General features: G+C 39.3%; 1 protein-coding gene across 1 annotated transcript in view; it reads right to left on the bottom strand.

The window, feature by feature from the left end:
• The window catches only part of UPF2 (UPF2 regulator of nonsense mediated mRNA decay), a 60909-nt gene that overhangs the window by 20724 nt on the left and 26723 nt on the right, over positions 1–13462 (bottom strand). Inside the window, 5 exon segments of the mRNA XM_038741021.1 lie at positions 1725–1810; positions 6735–6770; positions 6772–6839; positions 10499–10648; positions 12339–12536. Of these exon segments, the coding sequence (XP_038596949.1) occupies positions 1725–1810; positions 6735–6770; positions 6772–6839; positions 10499–10648; positions 12339–12536 (538 nt within the window).

The raw sequence follows: 13462 nt of genomic DNA, 5'->3' as shown, positions 1-13462 counted from the left end.
ACAGAGAAAAATCAAATCTAATGAACCTGAAAAACTGTCACCCTCCCATAAGAATTGCTTTTTATGAGAGCTGGTTTCCCTGTTATGTTTTGGTAAGTGAGAATCTTCAATGAAAGCAACACTGAAGGCAAAGCAAAGCAAATGAACTTCATTTTAAACCATTTTGCATAAGGGTAAACTTACACAATTATTTTACATTGCCATTTAAAATCTTCTCAGGAAAAGTTACTGACTGTTGAAATGTAAACAGAGGCACCATTTTTTTCTCTTGAGTTTTATAAATGTTTCCGTTTCCACATTCAATGGTTTTCTCTTTCTATTTAACCAACAATAAAACTCTTGCTTGTATTTCCAAGGCCTGCTGGGCCAGGTAGTCAAGTTGGACTACTTAAAATTAATGATCGACACATTATTAAATAGCCACTAGACATTAACTCCAATGAAAATCAGTCTGAAAAATGGAACAGTGACAAAAACAAGAAAACTTTGATAGTTTGCCATCAAGGGAAAAAAGAAGACAATGTTTGCCAGTTTCTCTCTCCCAATCAATCATCTTTTGAAAAGGCAACATTGGGAGTTCCTCCTTTTAAGATCTAAGGCATTCGACTGTTGAAAGCCACTAATTTTATCTCCTAACTCAAAATATCTGGGAAAAATGAAATGTTAGAGTGCATTGTTACTGTTCATTTAAAAAATACAAAGGGTTTCCTTCATAAGCAGTGCCACGCAGGGCTGATTCCAAAAGGAGAAATATAATAAAGAAAAGCCTGGGGTCAATTACTGTGAAACTGGCATCAGAAGTACCCAAGGTAATCACATCCCAGGAAAGTCAAAACTCCAATCCAATAGCACCACCAAGTGGGAAATGTCTATTTTAAAAGAGCATACATTTTGGTTATCTCCAAAGGCTCCCAAGTTTTCTTTTTGGGATGAAAGGAAACGCTTGGGAAAGGATCATCTCCCTATCTCTGCCTTCCCAAAACTGGCCTATCACTATGGCATTCTTCCTCACGTCAGCTTCTGTGGATGACTGAATGACAAAAAGTTGGGCCTTCCCCTAGTATTCCTCCGCACCTCAACTCTTCTGATAGGGAACTGGGACAAAACAAGATTAACTGCTATCAATCTGCCTTACTTCTGAGTTCCATGAGAAAGAATTCTATTTACCAACATATTTACTATTATAGTAACTTCTGCTTGTAAGCTCTATTCTCGTAATAGACTACAAGGACACAAGACTCTGGACCAAAAGAACTCTCTGCCAAACTTATCTGTTACACAATCCTAACCCTTTGCTTAGCTTGAGTTTTTAATACCATTAGATGGGGGCTCAAACTACACAACAGGTATTTAAATACAGCCCTTTCAGAAGCATCCAATAATATCATTAGTTTTACAGTGATTTCCATATATTTAAGTTTTTAAATATCTTTCTGTTCTATGAAATGAAAAGTTAGGATTTCATATGTTTCCTACATTTTTCTAAAATAAACAATAATTATGTAATTTGTTAAGTCTATGTGCCTAGCACTATAATAAGCTCTGGAGTAGATTCAAGAGCATCACGGAAGCCTTTGGTTTCAATACATTCAACAGGCAAGTGACATTTAGAAAAACCATAAATTTGGGGTACAACTGTCTCTAAAGAAAACAACCAAAGCAATGTAAAAATTGCTCTACTGAAGCAATGTAAATGAAAATTACTCTAGTTTTTCAATGCCTACCTTTGTCTAGGAACTATGAAGAGGGCTCGTACCAACTTCCTTCTGTTTGCTTTCGTGTTCATATTCATGCAAAAATCCATTGCTGCCTAAAGTAGAAAAATCAGGTGTTTTTTTTAATTTAAAAATATACAGACAATAGAGACTCTACTTGCTACCGTGATTTCTTAATGATCCCTGAAAAATAAACAAAGCTTATTCTAAGTACATTAAATACAGTTCTCTCTTTACATAATGAAAAATTATGTGATATCATCATTAAGGTTTATGAAATTTGCATATTTAAGTAAAATTAAATTTCTAATAATAATAATGATAGAATTATTAATAATCTAATAATGATTAGAAGCACCGTGGCTCAGCGGAAAGAGCCTGGGCTTTGGAGTCAGAGATCCTGGGTTCAAATCCCAGCTCCACTGCTTGTCAGCTGTGTGACTCTGGGCAAGTCACTTCATTTCTCTGTGCCTCAGTTCCCTCATCTGTAAAATGGGGATTAAGACTGTGAGCCCCCCGTGGGACAACCTGATCACCTTGTAACCTCCCCAGCGCTTAGAACAGTGCTTTGCACATAGTAAGCGCTTAATAAATGCCATCAATATAATAATGATGATGGTGGTGGTGGTGATGGTATTTGTTAAGCACTTACTATGGGCCAAGCACCATTCTAAGTGTTGGGGTAGATACAAGGTAATCAGGTTGTCCCACATGGGGCTCACAGGCTTAATCCCCATTTTACAAATGAGGGACCTGAGGCACAGAGAAGTTAAGTGACTTGCCTACAGGCACACAGCTGATAAGTGGTGGAGCCAGGATTAGAACCCACGACTTCTGACACCCAGCTCGGGCTCGTTCCACTAAACCACGCCGCTTCAACCTGCTTTTAGGGAGCCTTTCTTGACCTGGAGTAGAGATATTAGTTTTAGGGGCTTATTTGGCAGGTATTTGATGGGAAAATGATTTGGATATGCTTTAAAAAGGTAGACTAGCATGAGACTTTGTTCACTATATGGATAGAAGAGGGCATTCAATTGGGATTCCTGTAGAGGACGAGGATTAGAAGAGAGAGGTGGAGCGGGATTTCTCATAGCAGGTCTAAGAAGGAAGGGAATGACATACTTGTATTACATGGGTCTAGAGCAACACACCTCAATCAGTGTAACTCTACAGTCTCACCCTTATAACATGAAAACCCAGTTCTCCCCTGTGTTGGCTTTTAACTGTGTGAGCTCATCTCTTCGGAGCAAGTCCATTCATGCCAATGCAAGTGTAGGAGATTTTTTACATTCTGAGCTCATAAAACAAAGGAGCAGCAGACTGTAGGTATCTTCCCACCTCTCCGCTTCCACTGACACTGAAGGGTTGCTCACGGATCCCTGGATGTGTTTGGTGCACCCAGGATCAAAAAAAAAAAAAATTGAGATGCAGTGTTTTGGAGGGCTGGCCATCAGGCCTAAGCATAATGAGGTTTACGATCAAAGGCAGTCTTCTCAGTTCTAAGGCACAATTTTTAGTTTAGAAAAAAATCAATTGACCAATGGTATGTATTGAGTGACTGCTGTATGCACAGCACTGTACTAAGCACTTGAGAGAGTACAACATAATTTTTTTTATGGTGTTTGTTAAGTGCTTACTATGTGCCAGAGACTGTTCTAAGCACTGGGGTAAATGCACGCTAACCAGGTTGGACACAGTCTATGCCCCACATGGGGCTCACAGCCTTAACTCCTGTTTTACAGATGAGGGGGCTGAGGCACACAGAAGTCAAGTGATTTGCCCATGGTCACACAGCAGACAAGTGACGGAGCCGGAATTAGAACCCAGGTCTTTCTGACTCCCACGGACCAGGCTCCGTGCACTAGGCTATGCTGCATCTCTAAATTGGTAGACGTGTTCCCTGCCCATCAGGAGCTTACAGTCTAGAAGGCAAGACAGACACTAAAATAAATTATGGAGATGCATGTAAGTGTTGTGGGGCGGAGGGTGGGGTGAAAAAATACCCAGTTATGCCATGAATTCTAGAAGACCACTGAACTGAAGATGAGGGCTTTCTAAATTAGGAACTTTATCAATATACACTATCAAAGGAAAAAAGTTACTGTTCAACTGGTTATCTTAGCTTCAAGTTAATAAATTTAAATAATTTTAAATGGAATAATTGCAGTCAAATAATCTTTTAGCCATCTCCAGCTCATATTAACCTCCCTCAGAAGGTTAGTTATGGGATTAAACATGAATACTAATTTAAAATTAACATATACCCTGTAGAGACTGTTAGTTATGATACAGTAAGTGAATTTTCAGATTTCCCTTATCAAAACCCCTATTACCACTGTTTGATAGAATGTGCTCTTACATCACATTAGAAACCAGGTCTCCAAGAAAGTGGCACTGCTTGTCACATTTAATATCTAACTATACTACACAAGGTAAGAAAATAGCTCACACATGGAAAATTACACTTCTATATTCACCAAGCTGTAATTTAAAATGTTCACTTGCCTTTGGCAGGGGAGTGAAATCACTTCTCATTTATTAACTTTTTTCTTCGGGTATTTCAAATGGACAGTATAATTAAATGAGCTATTTAAAATTTACATAGGACTAAGGTTATTATAAGCTAGGTAAAATAATACAGAAAAACAAACTATTTCAACCAGTTCAACCACACAAAAGCTTTGGAATATCAGAACTGCAGAAAACTGATCTTCTGCACTATTCTTAAGTAGACTGAAAGAACAAACATATGAATCATCATTTTAGCAGGACACAATTCCTAAAAATCAAGACCGTTACTAACAGTAAGAGCATTAAAAATGATAAAACAAAACAAAAAAGCACCTAAAGAAGTCTCTCCCAATGATCATACAATTACCATATAAATTTTGAAATATAAAATGAGAAGAATCAATGATTGGAAATGATATGTGATTTAATTTTAAACCTAAATCATCTAACTTCATCTTGGAAAAATTGATTAAAATCCTTACGTGCCACTGTCTAAGATGCGTGTTATTCAAAGAGAAAATGTAACCACTTGTTTCATCAACTGGCATTTTCTGGGGGTGCTACAGACTGGTCGGTAGCCCAGACCTTGGGAGATTGCCCAACTAAACTAGGCCAATGATATAGATTTGGTCTGGCACAGACTGTGAGGCTCAGCGTTGGTTCCCAACTTTCAGAAGATCCTCACGAACCTCGGTTCCGCACTTCTTTTGGAGGTCCCACTCCACTCAAGGGGAGGTCAGGAGAATTTCTCGAAGGGGAGCTTCTGAGCTTAATCCAAACTCCCCGTGGGTGGCCTACCTGGGATGCAGACTTGACTTGAAATAAACTCTTGGGGAAGGCTAAAAGCCCCTCAGGCCTATTGTTGACCCAACCTGAAGCCAAATGGTGATTTGGGTTCTTTGGAAGCCACCTGAAAAATCAGGATAGGCACAGCTCCCACGCTCACAGCCTGGGTGGCACGAATTCTGTCTTACCCAGACTGCAGGGGATGGCCGACAGTCCCCCCACTGTCACCTTTTCCTCTCCAATCTATTCTCCTCGACATGCCACTTAGCTGCTACTCTGATGAGAAGTTCTCTGTTTCACTGCTACAGCAGGTGGCCCTTTTCAGGACCTGGCTAGGTGCTAGGGAAAAAGATTTAATTTCCCTCACCTTATCCCCATTACATTGTCCAAGATCGCCTATGTAGCAAGTGATGCCATAGGAGTTAATGTTAATATTTTCAGCAGCTAAGTATGCACTAAATGACCTAGGGATTCAACAGAATACACTTAGTTCTGTAATTACCACCCTGAATTCTTGGTACAAACCAGTCCTCACACTTCACTCCTCTACTGCTAACTTCTCATCTATCTCATCTATGCGCACTTCCTCCCCCTAGCCTGGAATTCCCTCCTCCTTCACATCTGACAGACCACTGCTCTGCCACCTTCAAAGTACTTCTAAAATCACATCTCTTTCAAGAAGTCTTCCTTAAGCCCTCATTTTCCCTTATTCACCCCACTTCTGCGCACCTTAGAGAAGCAGCATGGCCTAGTGGGTAGAGCACAGGCTTGGGAGTCAGAAGGACCTGAGTTCTGATCCTGACTCCACCAACTTTCTGCTGTGTGACCTCAGGGAAGTCACTTAATTTCTTTGTGCCCCAGTTACCTCATCTGAAAAACGGGGATTAAAACTCCGAGGCCCACAGGGACGTGGACTGTGTCCAACCTGATTGGCTTGTATCTACTCCAGTGTTTAGTACAGGGGCTGACAGATAGTAAGTATTTACAAAAACATTAAACCACCTCCACCCCCCAAAAAAGCCTATGCACTTGCATCTATGCTCCTTAAGCACCTGATATGCTTCCATAGAGCAGTTATGTACATAACCTTATTCTCTCCCATTTCCCCTGTCATTCATTTTAATATCTGTCTCCTCCTCCAAACTGTAAGGTCCTTGTGGGCATGGACTGTGTCTACCAACTCTAATATTGTATTCTACTGTGTGCTCTGTACACCGAAAGTACTCAATCAATACCACTGATTGTTGATTGATCACTGTTATAACCAAGAGACCCTCCTTCAACTTAAAATGTTATTAAGACTCAACAAGAAAGGAAAGCCAATCACAGCAAGAACCTAAGATCACATCTTACTTTTCAATCAGCTACTGTAGGGAAATCTGGCAGGATGAAATTTACATCCATGAAAATCTGATAGACAATTATATAATCCTTTAGATGGGAAAGGAGAGAACAAAGACTCCAGTAGAAATCAGGAGCAACCTCACCACTGCTGCAGTTGGGTATTGTGCTACATTTAAGACACGGCCACTATAGAGAAGGGCAAATGTGGCCAAGAGCCTAGAGTGTCAAGGTGTTTTTGGTTACATAAATGATTATAAGTCATATAATTCAGCTAACACAACTAAAAATGGAAAATTAGAGAGGGCTACTATTGACAACTTTCGTTCTGCCATCCCATGAATAGCCCTGACGAATGGTAAAATAATACAGAGAACATACCTTGTCTATGAGATCCCGGTTGACACAGTTCGGCAAGCTGCTGGAGGAAGGCATCTACTATAAGCTTAAGGTGAGATCCAGTACTGGCTTCTTCATCCTCTTGTTCTAGTGAAATAATTATACATGACCACATAAGCATAAGCTTGACCAACATAAAGCTGGACTCTTGGTAACTGTATTCTAGACACCTAAATCAAGGACAATCAATCAATGGTATTTTTTGAGGACTCACTGTGTGTGAGGCACTATACTAAGTGCTGAGGAGAAAGGGCTGACAAAGTATTCTGCTCTAGATTAATCAATCAACGGTATTTACTGAGAGCTTATTATGTGCAGAGCACCGTTCTAAGTGCTTGGGAGAATACACTACAACAGAATTAGCAGACACGGTTCCTGCCTATACTAAGCTTACAGTCTAGATTACTGAAGAATCTAATTTAGTGTTTAAAAGGTAGTACCATCATCATCATCATCATCAATCGTATTTATTGAGCGCTTACTATGTGCAGAGCACTGTACTAAGCGCTTGGGAAGTACAAATTGGCAACATATAGAGACAGTCCCTACCCAACAGTGGGCTCACAGTCTAAAAGGGGGAGACAGAGAACAAAACCAAACATACTAACAAAATAAAATAAATAGAATAGATATGTACAAATAAAATAAATAAATAAATAGAGCAATAAATATGTACAAACATATATACATATATACAGGTGCTGTGGGGAAGGGAAGGAGGTAAGATGGGGGGGATGGAGAGGGGGACGAGGGGGAGAGGAAGGAAGGGGCTCAGTCTGGGAAGGCCTCCTGGAGGAGGTGAGCTCTCAGCGAACCCAATGGCATAGATCATTAAGGAAACCAGGACCGCAAACAAATTGCAGTATTCTTCAGATAATGGCTGTGAGTCAGGGGCAATTACTTTGGATGAGGGTAATTTTCCACCTTATAGAAACATTTTGTGGACTGGCTGTCATGTAAAAGTGGGAAAAGAGGTTTTTTTAATAACTAATCAGTTGGATTTATTGAGTACTTACTGTGTGCAGAGCACTGTACTAAGCCCTAGGGAGAGTTCAATTCACCAGAATTGGTAGATACATTCCCTATCCATAAAGAGTTTACATAATAATTATTTTGTTATCATTATTATTATTATTGCAGTTACTACGTTACTTATTGTGACACTAAACGCTATGCAACATGACCTAGAGGAAAGAGTATGGGCCTGAGAGCTAGAGAACCTGGGTTCTAATCTTGACCTTGCCCTTTTCTGCTCTATGACCTTAGGCAAGTCATTAAACTTCTCAGTGCCTCAGTTGTCTCATCTGTGAAATGGGGATTCAATGTCTATTCTCCCTCCTACTTAAACTGTGAGCCCCATGTGGGACAAGGACTATATCTAACCTTATAGACTACCCCAAAGTTTAGAACAGTCCTTGACACACAGTAAGTACTTAATAGATATTTGAATTAATTAAGCACCATACCAAGACCTGGGGTAGATGCAAGATAAAAGATTATTTGTCTCAGGGTTCTGGGAAATAAATCAGGGAAGGGTTATTGAGGAGTAGGGATTTTAGGAGGGCTTTGATTTTGGAGAAACCTGTGGTCTGTCTCCATATGAAGGGAGGGAATTCTAAGCTGAGGAAACAGTGTGGGCAATGGGACAGAGACGGGAGACTCAAGAGAGGGGTAAAACTTGGAAATTGGCTTGGGAGAGATGAAGACGGCAAATTGTGAAACAGTAGGTGAAGAGAGCAGAAAGTTAAAGATTGAGCCAAACAGTGGAGCGCCTTAAAGAAGCAACTGGGAGTTTTTGTTTGATGCAGAGAAACCAAGGAAGCCACTGGGGTATTTTGTGGAGAAGAGAGTAGTCAGTTGTTCTAAGTTAAGCAGTTAAGTGAAATCCTCTTACTCTAACAAAATCTTAATATTCTGCTTCAAATTCTCAACTGTGAATTTTTCAAGCATTTTTAGTATATAGAGTAATTTGCCCACAGTAGGTACTCAATAAATCCTACTGAACGAATTCATTCATTCATTCAATCGTATTTATTGAGTGCTTACTGTGTGCAGAGCACTGTACTAAGCGCTTGGGATGTACAAGTTGGCAACATATAGAGACGGTCCCTACCCAGCAACAGGCTCAGAGTCTGGCTGGGGGGCAGGGGGGTGCAGACAACAAAACAAAACAAGTGAACATCATTATTACCACACTTATCCAGCGGACGGTCTTTACTGAGCGCTCACAGAGTGCTGTGCACGTTGTACTAAGTGCTTATTCATTCATTCATTCAATCGTATTTATAGAGCGCTTACTGCGCTCAATTAACGTGTGAAACGATTTGAAGGCTGAACGGTGCATTAACACTGACTGCAAAGGAAGTTTCTAACAAGGTGCTCAAGCATAGCTTTAAAAATGACAGGACTGAAAGCATGAGACCTGGATACTAATCCTGGTTCCAAGATTTGTCTCCTGAATGGCCTAAACTTTTCATTGCTTCCACTTCCTCCTCTGTAAAATGGAGATTAAATACCTGTTCTCCTTTCAACTATGAATCTGAACTCCACATGGGACAAGGACTATGTCCAACCTGATAATCTTGCTTCTACCCCAGCACTTAGTACAGTGGTTGGCACATAGTAAGGACTTAAATACCACAGTTATTGTTAGTATGACTGTGCTTCTCATACTGAACAGTTTTGAAGGTTCTACAATTTGAAGGTATACTTTTTAAATAAATACTAGGACCTAATTTTGCCACAGTGCACAACTATGCAATTGAATATGAGCATATCTTCATTTTGCATGTTCAATTTAGGTATCAAACTTTGACAAATCTACCTCCAAAGTGACAGACTGACAGGTAGAGACATTTGGAAAAAAACATTTCATCTAAATTCCTTTACATAATAGCTGAAAATAATATTATCTCCTATTTCAAATAGATGGCAGTTTATACATATCAATGACTTATTTGTATCTAAATTTAGTAGACACAAGCACCTTAGAAAACATTATGCTTTGCAAAAATCCAACCATAACACTTCACAATATTGACAAAAGTCAGATTGACATAAGCAACTAGATAAGTGAGGCGCTGTCATACCTCAATGATATCTTTTCCAAAATTTCTAAGGAAATGCTCTGCAGCCTTATTAGGGGAAGGATCCCACGATCTTTTGGCTATGAAATCATGCTTCCTTTCTTAGAAAGACAAGTTATTTCCCCCTGTACTTTGGGATTTCAATAAAAAAACAAAAACCTAAAAGCTAAAAAACAACTCTACCATTAAAAGGCCCTGTGTTCAAAATAACGTGATTTTTTTTTCTTTTTACAGCCCACGTAAATAATATTACAAACTTGATCTCATCCTGCATTTTAGACTAGCTTTTGGCCCGCCTGTAAATCCTGGCCCTGGAAATGAACACAAACTAACTAGCAGATGAACACTGGCAAAAAAAATAGCATGACAGAGAAAATATTTATACCTACCATGTAGAATGTTACAAATGATGTAATTTGAAAAAGGAAATAACAGTTGCTTTTTCGCAGATTTTAGTGTTTGCTTCAAATAATACAAATTTTGAATGCCAAAAAAGGCTTAATCAGTCTTACACAGAGCAGGATTGTGATCCCAGAATTTTTTTACAGTTAAGAATAATTCCCCCACAAAGTTCCCAGAAAGCTATTCTGTGGAACACCAACGCAAAGGATGCTAAAAATGATCAAAAACAAATTCAAATTCTCTACAATGGTGTTTCACCTTGTTCATCAAGAATTTTTTTGGTAAGATCTTCTGCCTCATCTCCTCCCTCCAATTCCAAAGGGTCGTCATTGATGTCTAGGTTCTCTAATTCAAGTTCCAAATCATCTGTACATGACACATCCTTATTATCCTTAGATTCTTTAGACTCTGTTTCAAAGAGAGTAAAGGCATTTTAGAATTAAATGCTGCTAAACAAGAGTGGTATGCTAAAAAAAAAAAAAAAAAGCACACAGGAATTCAATTAAGTTCACTAGGAAAATCCAGATCCCGTGATGTAACTGAACTGCAGACACCAGCTTGCAATGAATGTGAAATAAACTGTAAACAAAGCTTCATTATACTCTTTTAATTTAAACATTCAACGAGTCAAGGGAGCGTACCACTGCAGATATGTTTTGGGCTCTACATGAAATAAAATGAAAGGAAGCACTTTTTTTTTTTAGTCTTACAAGGTATAGTTGAAGGGAGACATTTTTAATGCTCCAGGAGCTGTTACCACATAGAGAACCATCCTCGCTCTCTTCCCCGTTCAACTTGATTCCTGGATAGTAGAACCAACCCCAGCAGTCCATTAGGATAACAACAATAGTATGTTTTAAATAAGTTACATCTATACATATATCTACAAACAAAAAGTTTGGAATTTGGCAAATCTAGGCTCCAAAAGGTTAAAAAAAACGACAGTCTTTTTCCAATTGAAATCTTTCCAGTTGAAACAAACTTAGATTGTTGATTGAAAACTATACCAAACTGGAAAAGAAATTTCAGAAATGCAAAACGTGTTTACACCCAGGATGATAAAATGAAGAATTTTTTTCCCTTTAGTCCTTCTTTTTCCTATTATTAAATTAGCAAGGCAGCATGAAAAGTTTTCTAAACATTTTAGGGGCTTCCAAAACATAAATCCTTCTGGTACACTAGCATCTGGAACAACAGTTGAAAATGAAAACCCTCTTGCTAATGATGGTAATGTGGCTGAGGATGAAGAAAATGGAAGTAATGATACACTGGCCACCTTACCCTGGGCCTTTCAAAGGTCATTTTTCAGCAGAAAGTTTCTTTTTTACTGGGGTAAACATAGCATTAAGTTCCAATTAATGCTAAAATGAATGCAGAGATTAGGTTTTGGAGCCACATCCCACTTCTTCCATCTCCGAATCCTCCTTGGGCACTCTGATATCAGAGCATTTCAGGCTTCTCAGGCTCACAACTCTGTCTCCCCACCTCTCTGGGTCATACTCAGTTCAGTCTCACACTCTAGCTTGACCTGTCATGGGTGCCCTTGGGTGCTCTCCAACAGGAAGACTCTGAACCAGTCAGAAGACATGTAAAAAGGCCCAAATTTCCCCAAAATGCATCGACTCAAGCCAACATTATTTAAATTCTACTGAGTTAAATTACAGTAAAAGTTTGAATATTAAGTTCTTCCTAACAGCTGCCTATTTATAATTAGCACTTAAGGCCACATGCAGATTCCATGAAATTGTTTCCAACTTGCCATTAGAAACCTGAGACATTGTCCCATGCATCCACAGTCTCCAACTCTATGATGGTTCTACTGTCTATTCTTAAGTCCATTACATTTTGAGTCAAATACCCACTTATCTCTTAAAGGGACTTTATATACCATCTGTTGGAAACTGCAATCTTAGGCCTAGTTGCTAGTTTTGAAAAACTAATAGGCTACCTGCACCAATAAAACTCGCCTTATCCAAATACATTTCCTGGAAAAGTCTGTTTTACTCCACTCCTCTTATCCACTTTAGATGTATTATTTTAATGACTAACTAGATCAGACTTGTCTATTTTTAATTTTTTTCGTAACTTTTAAAATTACCTTTGGATTCATCTTTATTGGAGTCCTTGCTCTGAGAACTTTTTTCATTGTCTTTAAATAAGATGGCTGGAACAAATGCTTTCAAGTCAATAAGGTTCTCATAAAAATTTCTAGCATCTTCATCCTCCCAAATGCCTCCTTCCAGGTCATACTCTCCAGGTTTACCAGGTGTAAAAATATCAATTCCAGGACCATGCTCTATAATCACATAAGACATAAATAGCACCATTTCAATAATACTGCACTGAAAATTGAAAATGTACATTACACACAACTGGTCTTTTTTGTAAAATGACAATATAACTCAAGTAACAAACCACCCCAGGTGAACAATACAATTATCCGTGTTAACTACTGCAAATATCTGCTCATATGACAGCTGCACAAAAATATTACAAAACAGACATATGAGTGTTCATTTGAAGTCAAAGACAGCCATCTGGTGGCTTAACTGGCATGATATTTTAAATATTTTCATCCCTATGCTTAGATTTGCACTAATGAGAATTTAAAACCCCTATTAAATATGCTTCAGGTTAAACTGGACCAAAAGTTAACCCAGACAAATTACACTTCTAAAATAACCAGAAAGCATTTATTGAGAATCTCAAAATATAGGATGGAACAAAAAGAAATCTTTTTCATGAGAATAAGCTTGTCTGCACCCACTGCCCTCACTTCTCCTCCAATTTTCTCCCTGAACCCCTCCAATCTGGCTTCTACCCCTTCATGTCACTTGAAACAGCCCTCTCAGAAGTCACCAAACGATTTCCATCTTGCCAAATCGAAAGGCCTCTACTCCATCCTAATCCTCCTTGACCATTCAGATGCCTTGGACACTGCCGACCACCCCCTTCTCCTGGAAACATTATCAACCTTGGCTTCACTGATGCTGCTCTCTCCCGGTTCTCCTCCTAGCTCTCTGGCCGCTTCTTGTCTTCTCTTTTGCAGGCTCCTTCTCCGGCTCCCAACCCAGAACTGTGGGAGTTCCTCAAGGCTCAGTTCTGGGTCCCCTCCTATTGTCCTCCATCTACACTCAATCCCTTGGGGAACTCATTCGCTCCCACGGCTTCAACTACCATCTCTATGCAGACGACCTCCAAATCTGCATCTCCAGCCCGACC

The sequence above is a fragment of the Tachyglossus aculeatus genome, assembly GCF_015852505.1.
Source record: "Tachyglossus aculeatus isolate mTacAcu1 chromosome 12 unlocalized genomic scaffold, mTacAcu1.pri SUPER_6_unloc_1, whole genome shotgun sequence".
Lineage (NCBI taxonomy): Eukaryota > Metazoa > Chordata > Mammalia > Monotremata > Tachyglossidae > Tachyglossus > Tachyglossus aculeatus.
This window is presented reverse-complemented; position numbering and strand designations above follow the sequence as displayed.